This window comes from Macrobrachium rosenbergii, chromosome 54 (genome assembly GCF_040412425.1).
Source record: "Macrobrachium rosenbergii isolate ZJJX-2024 chromosome 54, ASM4041242v1, whole genome shotgun sequence".
Lineage (NCBI taxonomy): Eukaryota > Metazoa > Arthropoda > Malacostraca > Decapoda > Palaemonidae > Macrobrachium > Macrobrachium rosenbergii.
The window spans coordinates 51,921,695-51,935,516 of record NC_089794.1 but is presented as its reverse complement, the minus strand read 5'-3'; the positions used below and the strand labels follow the sequence as shown (position 1 = coordinate 51,935,516).

General features: G+C 33.6%; 2 protein-coding genes across 2 annotated transcripts in view; one reads left to right on the top strand and one right to left on the bottom strand.

Annotated features, from left to right (window-relative positions):
- The window catches only part of LOC136835080 (orexin receptor type 2-like), a 37,719-nt gene extending 30,784 nt beyond the window's left edge, over positions 1-6,935 (top strand). Inside the window, exon 3 of the mRNA XM_067098260.1 lies at positions 6,066-6,935. Within this exon, the coding sequence (XP_066954361.1) occupies positions 6,066-6,347 (282 nt within the window). The 3' untranslated portion in view covers positions 6,348-6,935. The remainder of the gene's footprint in view (positions 1-6,065) is intronic.
- Positions 1-13,822, bottom strand: part of LOC136834675 (orexin receptor type 2-like) — a 417,498-nt gene that overhangs the window by 94,060 nt on the left and 309,616 nt on the right. The window lies entirely within an intron of this gene.

Below are 13,822 nucleotides of genomic sequence, written 5' to 3'. Positions count from 1 at the left end.
TGTTCATTACGACATCAAACGAAGTGCCTTTAAGAGGCCTCACTGGAGAGAGAGAGAGAGGAGAGGGGTGGGGGGAGAGTGAAGTGGATGAACATTATGACTAGTTAATGAGAGCAACCAACGATGTAATGAAGAGATTGAGGATGCGGATAGGATGCTTGGAGGGGTGAGATAAAGGGACTGGGCTAAGAGGAGAGGACCAAGCCAAATTACTAGGATTTAGCGTGGGAAGTAGGAAGGAAAATAAAATAAAATGAGTATTAAAATGCTCTCTCTCTCTCTCTCTCTCTCTCTCTCTCTCTCTCTCTCTCTCTCTCTCTACAGATTTACCAAGGATTAGTTCATTTCGGGGCCGAGTAAGCAAAGCTTTCCAAAACCCGTATCAGAAACCACTCGGCGAGAGGCTGAAAAAGCCCTCGAAACTTTTTCCTGTCCCAGTAACTGATGAATACAAATGCGAGTCAGAATCGGCGTCGAGTGCAGCCGGAAGACTGAATTCCAAATGTGACGTTTTGAAGACCTTTGATCGAATACCGCGCTGAAATAGACACTCGAATGATTTGTCCGTTTTTCCTATTTTTGGCAAAAGTCTGTGAGGATGGATCATTTGCGCAAGGCGAGAATCTGAAAAGAAGAGTCATTAGTGGAGATTTATTTTCAATACGCGTTCGTCGTCGTTATGGTAAAGCCTAAGTTTACCAGCATATTTTTCTGGGGCATTTAAGTGATGGTGTATTCAGCATTGTCACTTGTATATCTATCTCACTCTCTCTCATCTGTGTTTTTGTGTCATACTACAAATATGCCTAATAGCTGTTGACGGTTTCGGGCCGTAAATATATAGGTATGGACTGTATGAGGAAGGTTACGAAACAGTTAAGCGTCACGATAATCAAAAGTGCCTGAATAGAGTGATGCAGTTTTTAGCTTGCTGACATGCTACTCAATCATTGGGTAAATGGTTAAGGGAAAAACAACAGATCAGAAAAAGGTTGTTTAGCACACAAAAGAAAAACAAAATAAATATGTCGTAATTGAAATCCTGGTGAAGAGGAAGATTTCCACTATTATAAAAAAAAGTACGTTTTTGTACTTGGTAGAATAGCAAGAGTGACGTAGCTTTAATTAAATGCTGTGTCTGATCTACAAACTGCTAAGTTGGTTTTACAAATTTTGGAAAGAAAGGGGACCTGGTTTTGTAAATAGAAGGCATCTCGAAAAGATATGGAGGGATAAATGAAGAACGGTGAGAAACAGTATGATTTTATACCTGATCTACACATCTGTGAAGTTGGGTAAACGGACTGAATGTACTAGAACTAGAGAATAGGTATCATAAATAGCGAGATGGGAATAGAGAGGATTATTGATCAACACTAACGTTGATTTTATACGTGATCTGCGAGCGTTAAGGGTAAACGGGGTTTTGGGATGAAAGGATGAAAAATGATGTCAATACGGACTCTCCAAAAGAGTATGGATGGATATTGCTAAACACTCTCTATAGACAGGTTGATTTTTTTATTTTTTATTCGGAGTTGTGAAACTGGTTAAACAGATTCTGAAATGAAAGGGATGTTGGTGTTGTAATGGAGATCAGTATAAAGGCTGGTTCATAACGATTATATATAGCTGGGCGGATCTTTTCTAATGTGCTTGTGGCTTAAAATGCTTTGGCCTTTATTTAATTAAACTCAGCTAGTGAATTATGTAACGTCGAAATGGTAGTAATACTGCACTTGGAATTTTGATGTTCCGACAATTGTTTCGTGATGTTTGATAATTTAGTCCTCGTATACGCAGTGGCTCCAGGGGGTTAACCTAACGGTTCCCACAGAGTAACTTAGGATGAGGTTGCTAGCCCCATGCCCCTTTCTACCTTAGTAACCGTACTCCACAGCTAACTAACCACCAGGTATTTAGATTGCTACTTGGGCTACAGAGGCACAAAATTTGCTTCAGGAAATGGTCGCCTTCTGCTTCCCTGAACTGAACTTGGAACTCCTACTGGAGAACCAAAGGAAAAGCAAGGTTGGGTCCACTTGACCACGCACCATAGGAGGTGGCACTAGAAATAGCACAGTTTTTCGGTTCATCAGCAAGCTTTGGGGATGCGGTTGCTAGCCCGTAAACCTTTCTTGTCCTCGTCAGGTGCCTGGTCTGATGGGCTTTAAGCCAGATCTAGCAAGTGCAAACCAAGCGCTACACCATGCTGCCCAATCGAATGTGTTATGAGCACAAGTGATAGAGTCAGGTAGAGTAATAAAACATTGGTCAGGTCAACCAGCGAATGCAGTTAAGGATCTGATAAGAGACAGCAGTCAGGCTCCAAAGGAAATGTTTATTGTTAGGCGTATGTTCAGGAGTGGAAGAGGGCAAATAAAGTTTGATTGTTATAATACCCTTTTGTATATTTGTTAGTTATTTTCATCTCCTCAGGTCTTTAGCTGTGTATATTTTTTCATGTGTATGTTTTTGTTTTGGTATTTATTGTTATTTGTTGATGATGATAATAATAATATCTCGGAGAAGACCCTTTTCAGACATTACAGTGTCTATTTTTTCATGAATGAGGCTTGCCTTGCAGGTTTATTGATGTTGTAAAATGTTTTCTTATAGTACTCTGTACCATTTAAAATAAAATAATATCTCAGGGGAAAATTGACACTATACTTTGCTCGTTAAAAAAGAAGGATATCTGGATGCCATATTTATATTGCTAGGTTAAATATCAATCTTTATGTTTTCTTTGCATTTCAGTAAGTTTGATAATGAAGCTGAATGAATGAACTTTGGACAGCTGTTATATGATTTACCTCGGGTTTCAAAGAAACTCATTTTGAGATTAAGAAATTGCAAATATACTCAACAGCATCCAGTCACCATTCTTTTGCATCCTAAATAATAATAATAATAATAATAAGTTAAAAAGGGTGGCTGTATTATGCGAATTTATCTTATATAGTGTCTTTTCTATCTTCCTTATGATTCGCTTTTCAGGCTCAGCGGTGTTAGTCAGCAACTGGCCGATATTCATGTTGGAAAAGGATAGTGTGCGGAATATGGGAAGTCTTTTATTATTTATCCAATGAAATCGTTCGTCTGGATTCAGGTTCTATTTAAAACCGTCGACATGTTTCGACTAGCTCGTTGGTCATCCTCTGAACGTGGTTGCAGAAGGTCTGAAGAAAAGGTAATTCGGGTTGGTATTTATAGGGGTCTTGATTGCTATTATGATTGGCTGCCCTAAAATTAAGGCGGAGCCTATTTTCCCAGGTTTTGTGCGAGCGGCGTTGTGTGCTGGGGATGAATGGAAGAATTTCGATCCTCCGATGCTGAATTTTGATTCGCATTGTTCGCTAAGGGATCGCTCGGTCATGTATGAGAAATGTTTCCTGCGTAATATTGAACTTTGGTTTCTCCTTCCCAATGTGCAATGCTCCAAGAGGCGTAGGCGGCGGTGATCCAGTTCGGTCAATTATTTCGATGTTCGTGATTTTGTTTTTTCTTGAAATATTCTTTAATAATAATAATTAAAATTAATGTAAAAAAGGAAATGGAGAAAATAATGGTATAATTAAGAACCGAGGCATCCTATCATAGTACCGGTAGTAACGTTAGTTTTCTTCAAGGGGTTGTTGGGTTGTTTAACCAGGCTGCTCGTCTTTTGCTCTTATAATAGATAACCAGATGTATATTCTTGTTAGTCAACAGGAAAATTATTTTCGATGATCTTTTTTATAAACTTTAAAAAAAATTGTCCTTTATAGAAGAGTTTATGTGTTCAGGGCATCGGGGCGAGGTTCCTGACGGCCAAATTCGATGTTCGCCTTGATAGACTCCTAATTCCGGTTATGGGTGTCCATTGTCGACGAGGGTCAAAAACGTTCTATTTCTCCGTGTGTGTCGTTCCAGGAAACAGTGAGAGGGCCCTCCTAACATTTAGGCGCTGAAATTATCAGCAAATCTTCGGGGCATCCATCTTGTTCAAAAAACATCCTTGGATATTTATAAATGATGAGACATTGTAAAAAGAAAAAAAAAATAATACAATAATTATTTTAATAAATGTTTATAAATCAAAGGTGTACATCTTGATATAATAATAATAATAAAATACAAGTAATTTTGTGTTCTGTATACAATACCAGTTTGATGAATATTTCGACACATGATAATTAATTGAAATAAAGAAACGATGAATTTGGGTTGCTCTAAAAGAGCCCGTGCCAGCAAACCTTGATCCTATCTAATAACTAATAATTATTTTAACAATACAAGTAAATTCGGAAATTTCTAAAAATATACAAAACGGAAATTATCAATATTTTGAACTAAACAGAGCCCGTGCAAGTTAATCCTAACTATTTTAAAACTAACTATTATGAGATAACAATACAAGTAAATTTGGGGATGAAAACCTTCTTACAATTATATGGAAATTATTTATCTTGGTCCAAATAAAAAAAATGTCCTTATATTTAAAATAAAACTAAAGTGGAACCATTTTAAAAAAAAATTAATTACTGCAAATGGTATATATCATAAATCAAAATGGTTGTACAATCAACCTTTGAACAGGGAACAAATGAACAAGTTTGAACTGAAAACCATACAATAAATAATTTACACGAAAATGTGTTTAAAATTGAATATCTTGCAAGAGATTAAATACAATAACTATTTTAATTCTACTTGAAACTTTAGAATACATCAAAATGAAAGTTCACAAATATTTTGAACAAAGAGCGCAAACAGAATATCATCAAAATTTTTATAAACATGAACACCACTGTCTACGTAATCTTGGTATAGAAAAAAATCAAATAGCTGGAGTAAAATGAACTAAGCGGAACAATAGATTCAAATAAACAACGCTAATCCAAGCAGGTAATGGATGATAAGTTCAAAACAATTATATGAACAGAAGGTTAAGTCATGAGGACGAATATCACTGGGATTACTATCCCATCTTTTCCTGATGCATATAAAGTATACTTGAAGGTCATTTTTAATAGTTCCGGGGTCTACTGATAACTTTTTGATACATATCACATAGATAGGATCGCAGTTCCACGTACCACTTCTTGTAAGCCAGACACGATCTAGGTTTAAGATCTGAGCTCTGAAAAATGAGGCAAAGGAAAGCTGCTATTCCAGGTCATCGTTGAAAAGTTCCAATGAAAATCAGGAAAGATAAGCCCATCATTTTCCCACCTGCCTTTGAGAAGAGTTCAGGCTAAACTGATGTTTGAATCACCAGATTCCTTGAAGTGATAACTTTCATGCATGAATTTGGCCAGGAATTGGACATAAAAATGGTCGTTAACCCAATGCTCAGATTTTCATTTTCTAAAACTATTACTCACTTGATCATCTTTTGAATTCAAGGATGTCATTAACTGTTCCATATAAATTGATTATCAATTTTAAATCGGATGTAAATTCATTAATATTTCTTCTTGTTAATTTAAAACATATTCTCACTTTTTGGTTTTGTCTGCTATTCCAGGCTTGACTTTATGTGTAATGATGTGCAAAAATGCCATAAGTTTCCCCTGCCCTTGGGAAAGTTGCTAAACGGATATTTGAATATATATTATATATATACTTTATGTATATTTATATATATATGCTCTTCATTTATATAAATATTATATATATATCTTTTATATATTTATATATGCCCCATATAAATTATAATATTTTAAATATATGTAAATTATATATATATATATATATACTTTTTGGGTTTGTCTATATATATATATATGCAAATAATATATATATATATATATATATATATATATATATATATATATATATATATATATATATATATATATATATATATATATATATATATATATATATATATATATATATATATATATATATATATATACATATATCTGTGTATGTATGTACGTACGTATTTGCTGCTTTGTTTTTGCACTGTTCATTTTGCATATCAAACTTCCAACGTCCCTTATAAGATGTAGTGCCATGTTACTGAACTTGAAGCGAAATGTGACCGAGGTCATTAAATCTTTCTCCCCCGACAGATGGCAGCCTACGTCTTGGTGTTCCTCGTGTCGCTGTCTGGCAACCTGCTCGTAATCCTGGTTGTGTATTACAACGCGCACATGCGCACCAGCATCAACCAGTATTTGGTCAATTTAGCAGCGGCAGATCTCTTGGTGACCCTGGTTTGCATGTGGGTGCATATCGTGCGTCATCTGTCGCATCCCAACTATGTCCTGCCGGCCGTCGTCTGCAAGCTGGACGGCTTCGTTCAGAGTGAGTACACGACAACACATTTCAGCCTTGCTCATATCTTGTTCTGATCTAGCGTCATGCGTGTGTTTGAAGGGATGTATGTTTATTTATAGAGTATTAAACACAGTAGCATCGGATCGAAGAAGAAGCGTAGGCTGGGTAAGTGTAAAACGAGCTAAAGATGGTTTTATCACAGAAGTTGGGCAGATGAGGTTTGACTACCTGTAATTGCAGTTTTTTTGGCGTTGCTGTCCATCCGTAGTATGAATATTATTTCTTCCATCTTTTTATTTATTTATTTCTGTGTTAATCTCGTTTCTTTTGGTATGTGTATGTGCATATATATGTATATAAATATTTAGTATGTCGACATATAATTACGCACAGTATTTAACAAGTACACATAAAGTAATGTTTATGTGTGAGAGAAAGCGTACGCATGAGACGAGGAAGCAATTTTCAATGTATCTGTAGTATTTACCTTCCTCTCTCGATAATTCGCTGTCGATTACTCGGAATTGGAGTGTTCTCTCATTAATGACTCACTGGAATGGGAACTCGAATGCCGATTCCAAACACGCTGTAAACATTTGAAAAAATGAATACCAATTGTAATTTCTTCGGCCTTGGAGGGACAAGAGGAATTAAAAAAGAAACACATTTCATCTTTAGTTTTCGATCTTGCCTTGTGGTCAGGTGATTTGATTTTTTGAAATGAAATCCCTTTTCTTTTGGCTCATCTCCCGCGACCTTCACGTGATAAGGACATTTAGAAGGGGTTGCTTCCGAAGGCACATTCATGATTCCTTTTCTCACTTGTGGTCGTTGATTTGATTTTTTGAAACTGCACCACATCTTACGAATTCACTTAGCGATCAGATGTGCTTCTAGATCAGGATAATTTGACTTTTTTTTTTGTCATGCTTATTCTTTTTCCTGTTTCCACCTGGTCAGCATTTTTATTACGAGAGACTTATTTATAAAACACAGTTTGCTCATCTTTTGTTTCTCAGTGGGTGTTTTCTTACAACTTCCACGTGAGGTAATTTGTTTTAGAAACCTCTCCAGACAGGGAAAATCAGATCATGACTTTATCAAAACATCGAAATGAATCAGTACATGAGAAAGAAAATAATAATTCTGGCAAGAAGTGAAGCAAATTCGAAAACAACTACGTATATTTCAAGATTAAGTGCTTCACCACATCATTTGAGGTAACTAATACAGCAAAGATATAAGAAAAATATTGGAATTTATCGTTCCTTCCCTGCTGTCGTATTAATACGAGGTTATTTATCAAACGAATTTTGTTTTACAGTGAAGGAAAGATACAAATACACAAACTGAAATTAAAGGAAGCCATGAAAGCTTAACTCTTTCCTTCTCACCCATGTTTTTAGGCTTTTTGTCTATAATTCGTTTTAGTGACATACCCTCTGGCGTTCGCCAAGGGAGAAGAAGTGAGAGTTCAACGAAGAAGCTTTCCTGGAAGGAGCCCCGGGACGGAGATGGCAATTTGCTGACTAGGAAAAACTTGCTGTTTGCTCGTTGCTTTCTTTTTCCTTCTCAGTAAGAATCGCTTTTGATTTTCTTCGTCAGCGTTAATACCGTAATTATAGTAATGTGACTTTTCCTTGCGTTTTATATTTATTTCATTCAATCTTATGCCCAGGTATTCTTTTCCTCTTCGTTTTCTCGAAGAAAACGAAGGAAATTTCTACACTGAAGCGAACGTTGTTAGGTAAGGCGTGAGTAAATCATTCTCCGGACTTTATAGTTTGATATGATTATAGTTAGTAGCCTCCAGTGAACTTTAGGGCATTTTACAACCAGTTAATAATTCCCAGAACTGAAATTGCTTCAGGCTAATCTTCTCCGTATTTATATAGTTTCCTCATTCGCTTCGTAATATCTTGAATCTTATTTGGTCTCTACGTTGGAGAAGTTAGGAAATTACGTCCTCTAACCAAAAGGTCCTATTATTATTATTATTATTATTATTATTATTATTATTATTATTATTATTATTATTATTATTATTATTATTACCCCGAAGATAAACACAAATTATATGGAATAAAGTCATGTTTAGGAATGGTTGCGTTTTAGTATTCGGTTAACGATAGCATTCCATACCATAAAAGGCTGGAGGAAGGGAATTCGTTTTCTTAATCATTGAACCCCAGTTTTTTCTTTCTAGCCTATTTTTGTTTATTTCCTTTAAACTAGGCTAGGTATACACATTCAGCTGCCAATCCTTTCAACCTCTGCATAAAGAAATAAGTCTCCAGTAGGAACTCAGATATTAGATTCAGTTCCAGAAAAAACCAGTCGCTCTAAACGGTTCTGCTAATCAACATCTGTATAGACTATGTCGAAACGACACAGCGGTAATGACAAAAGTTTGGTTTTAATAATCCTGCGCCATTGGCTGTTGTCTCTTGATAATACGCAGGTGTTGATATTTTGAAATCATTTGCAGTATTAAACTTCAAAGCTGGAATAGTGATTACATTATATTATATATCTATATATATATATATATATATATATATATATATATATATATATATATATATATATATATATATATATATATATATATATATATATATATATATATATATATATATATATATATATATATATATATATATATATATATATATATATATATATATATATATATATATATATATATATATATATATATATATATATATATATATATATATATATATATATATATATATATATATATATATATATATATATATATATATATATATATATATATATATATATATATATATATATATATATATATATATATATATATATTTATATCCAAACAGCAGTAGTGGCCACCCCAGCCGGATATACATCAATGAGGAGGAGGACATAAAAGATTTGCTACAAAGGGTCAGTTAATTCCCCACGCTTCGTAATGTCATCATTACATTTTCGAGGACTGAACAAAATAAATAACAAATTACAAGAAAGCTATAAATTTAAATTTAAAAAAAAAGTTGCAACATGATTACAAATAAAAAAAAAAAAAAAAATTTTAGAAGGAACAATTAAAAAGGACAACTTAAAAACAAAAACAAAATCCCTGAATACAGGTATATATATATATATATATATATATATATATATATATATATATATATATATATATATATATATATATACGTTTTATGGTTTTAGTTTGAAATATATATATATATATATAGCAACAATATATATATTTATATATATATATATATATATATATATATATAAAATAGGAATATATATATATATATATATATACATACATATATATATGAGGGAAATAATAAACATAATATATATATGTATTTACATAAATGATATATAGGAATCAGGTAGATTATATCCTGAATAGATATATATATATATGAATGATATATATATATATATATATATATATATATATATATATATATATGATATAATATATATACATTATATATATATAGACAAAAGAATTTATGATATTATAGCTGCACATAGGGTATATATAAATATTATACTGCCGATGCAATATATATATATATATATAGATTTCTGGCATATATATAATATATTATGAGACAATAAATACTGAAATGGGGCTCTTCCATAGTTTTCTATATATACAGATATTATATATATATACATACAATATGGATGACTTACATACATATTTCGATATATAGTATATATATATATATATATATATATATATATATAGGGGCATAGGCGATATATATATATATATATATATATATATAAACGAGGATATTGCAAAAGGTACGAGGAGATAGATGGAAAGACTGGTTATTCAGGTCGCAATGTTACATTATCTTCCAGACTGAAGAGACCTCGTGGGCGCAATGTTTAAAGACTAAGAGAGGTGCAGGGTGCCGGCAGAGGTTTTGCTGTTTAACAAGGGGACGAGTCATTTAATCATTAACGATTCTAAAATTGTCAATTCATGGCTGCTGGAAGCTCGCCCTAAAACCTAAAAGTCCTTATTTTCAATAGTAGTTATACACATTCTAGAATGACTTCTGATATTAGAAAACTCTGGGTTTGTAATTTTACTGTCTGTCCTATAGCTTACTCCACGATGAGAATCTATGCCTACCTTTAGTAGACGTGTAGGTATACACACACTCGGAGGACATATATAAGGGGCATAAACGATCTTTGTACTTAATAACGACCCGATGGTAAAGTGATATTAACTGGTATCAGGTGGACCTTAATGGCTCCAAACTTATTTTGGATGTGTTGTGAAAGTTTTTCCTAAAAGTATCATCAAATTAAAATGGAAATTTAGCATAAAAATTCAATTTAGGAACATTGTATAAATTGTAGGCTAAGAGACAGTCATCTAAGAAGTGCTCCTCCAGGGAGCACATAAAAATGTTGGCAAAAGTAGGACCAAGAGGACTTCCCATCGCCATGCTGTCAACCTGCTTGTACTGTATAACTTACCGTTGAAAATAAAGGCTGTGTCCAGCGCAGCCAGGCTTAAAAGAGTTTTAAAAAATACACGGTTAAAACCACTAACTTTAAACCTAACTATTAAAGTTTTTTTTTTCGGCGTTAGAATCTATTTTCAGAGACTTAGATCGCTGCCTTTTGATGCCAACCTTGGTGATCTCCAAAACCTCTCATTTGATCGGTTACAGCAGACTTTCAGAAACTAAAGCCCCCAATGGACCCCATTCTTTAAAAAAGACTGATTTTGAAACTCTAAAGGAACTGTCACAGAAAGACCTCTTAATCACGAAACCAGATAAAGGTAAGGGAGTTGTTTTGTTGAATAAACTGGGTTATATTACGAAAATGGAAATCATTCTTAATGATTCCTGCAAATTTCAGATGACTGGAACTCCCGATCATTCCAACATTGTTAAGACCGAAGATAAAATTAACCGTTTCTTGAGAAGTCTGAAAAGTGAAAGAATTGTTTGTCACAGGCTCATCTTACAGTATCCTCTATGGGCTAGCAAAGATTCATAAACAAGGTACCCCTTTGCGACCTATTCTTGCATCATACAACGCCCCTAATTATAAATTGGCAAAATTTCTGGTTCCCTTGCTTGAGCCACTGATTACAAATAATTTCACTTGAAAAAGTTCCAGTCCATTTAAAGAAAGGATTTTATTGCAAGATTCAGACCTGTTTATGACCAGCTTGGATGTAGAATCCTTATTGAATAATGTACCTGTGGAGGAAACTATCAATATAATTTTAAAAAAGCTTTTTCCTGAACCCGAGACAGTTTTTAGTGGTTTTAAGCGTACATTTTTTAAAACTCTTTTAAGCCTGTCTGTGCTGGACACAACCTTTATTTTCAACGGTAAGTTATACAAGCAGTTTGACGGCATGGCGATGGGAAGTCCTCTTGGTCCTACTTTTGCCAACATTTTTATGTGCTCCCTGAGGGAGCACTTCTTAGATGACTGTCCCTTACCCTATAATTTATAATGTTTCTAAATTGAGTTTTTATGCTAATTTTCCATTTTAATTTGATGATACTTTTAGGAAAAACTTTTCACAAAACATCCAAAATAAGTTTGGAGCCATTAAGGTCCACCTGATACCTGTTAATCCTCTTACCATCGGGTCGTTATTTAAGTACAAAGATCGTTTATGCCCTTATATCTCCTCCGAGTGTGTGTATACCTATGCGTGCCCTAAATGTAATTTAGGAACTTATATTGGATCCACCAGGAGACTTCTGAAGGTATGCATAGACTCTAATCGTAGAATTAGCTATAGGACAGGCAGTAAAATTACAAACCCAGAGTTTTCTAATATTAGTAATCATTCTAGACTGTATTTAAAAACTTCTATTGGACAAACATCTGCCGGCACACACTGTACCTTTCTTAGTCTTTCGTTTTCTTTTCATTCGTAAATTGCTACTGAATAGGTTGGTCACAGACTCTGCTTACCTTATATATATATATATATATATATATATATATATATATATATATATATATATATATATATATATATATATATATATATATATATATATATATATATAATATATATATATATATAATATTTTATTTTGTTTTGTTTTTAAGTTGTCCTTTTAATTAGCCCTCCTAATATTTTAAATTTGTAATTATGGTGCAACTTTAGTGTTTAAATTTAAATTTATAGCCTTTTGTAATTTATATTATTTATTTTGTACAGCCCTCGATAATGTAATGAAGACATTACGAAATTTAGTGAGGAATAAATTGACCTTTGTAGCAAGTCTTTTTATGTATATCATTAGTATATATATACTATATATATATAATATATATGAATATGATATATATATATATATATATATATATATATATAGCACCTGGATATATATATATATCTCCTATCATGGGCATATATATATATATTTATATATATATATTCTAAGTAAAGAATCAACGATGAACCATCTGCCTATAAAAATTTTTCATATACCTGCACAGAAGGATCATCGACAGTGCATGCATCGAGCTTCCTTACACGTGTGACTTTTGCGCTTGTGTATGTTTGTCTTTGTTGGGATTTGTTGGGATTGTATGTTTAAATGCTTTCTAATGCTTCTTAGTTATTAGGGCTTTTTAGTTTAATGCCTCTTCTCCTCTGTCTGTCTAACATTTCTTAGATCTGCCTTTCCCTGCACTTGTGAATTAAACGGTCCTTTCATTGACCTGTGTTCCTTCCCTCTTTGTTCTCCACATTTCCCTTGATTTCAGAATTCTACTGACACTGCGCAGTCAGTTTCTTGCAGCAGCCTGAGCTTTTTTTTATCTTTGTTTGTTTAGCTTTCACACTTTGCATCCAGAAAGGAGAACTGGCACGAAAATTCTTCTAACGATCCAAACTTTGGTTTCTGTGCACACCCTTCTCCTCTTTCAAAAAGACCATGCCAGCTTTTATCCTACCATTATATTTTATATTTGTGACCAAGTACTTGCACGAATAAGCATCTTCAATTTTTTCCCACCGTCTGTGTTAACATTCATTGCCTATCTACATGGTTTCCATTTGCCTTCATAATCTTATTCATTTTCACTTCACTTTCTGCAGTGAACACTATCACCAGCAAACACCAGCCACTCCACAGTCCATTCACAACCTCATTTACTACCCTGGTAACTTTGCTCTTACACATGCCCCTTTGTCTGATTTCTCACATTACTCCACACACCCTTTTCTCAGACCCACTTTTATACCAACCCAGTCAATCTTGCGCCTCTCTATTTATCATCAGAACTCTGAATCATTCTCCCTAAATTACCTTTTACATCTCAGATCTGCAAAACCTTAGCATTTATATGTTGCTAAGTCCATGTACAGTCCATATACAGCCTTCTCACATAATAGTTTCATGGCTAATACTTAAGTGCTATGCTTTCTTTATTCTGTAAACCCACACCACTCTTCCCTTATCAGTCCCTCTGTCACGTGCCTTATTTTGTCAATCATTACCTTACCCTACACCTATCGCAGTATACC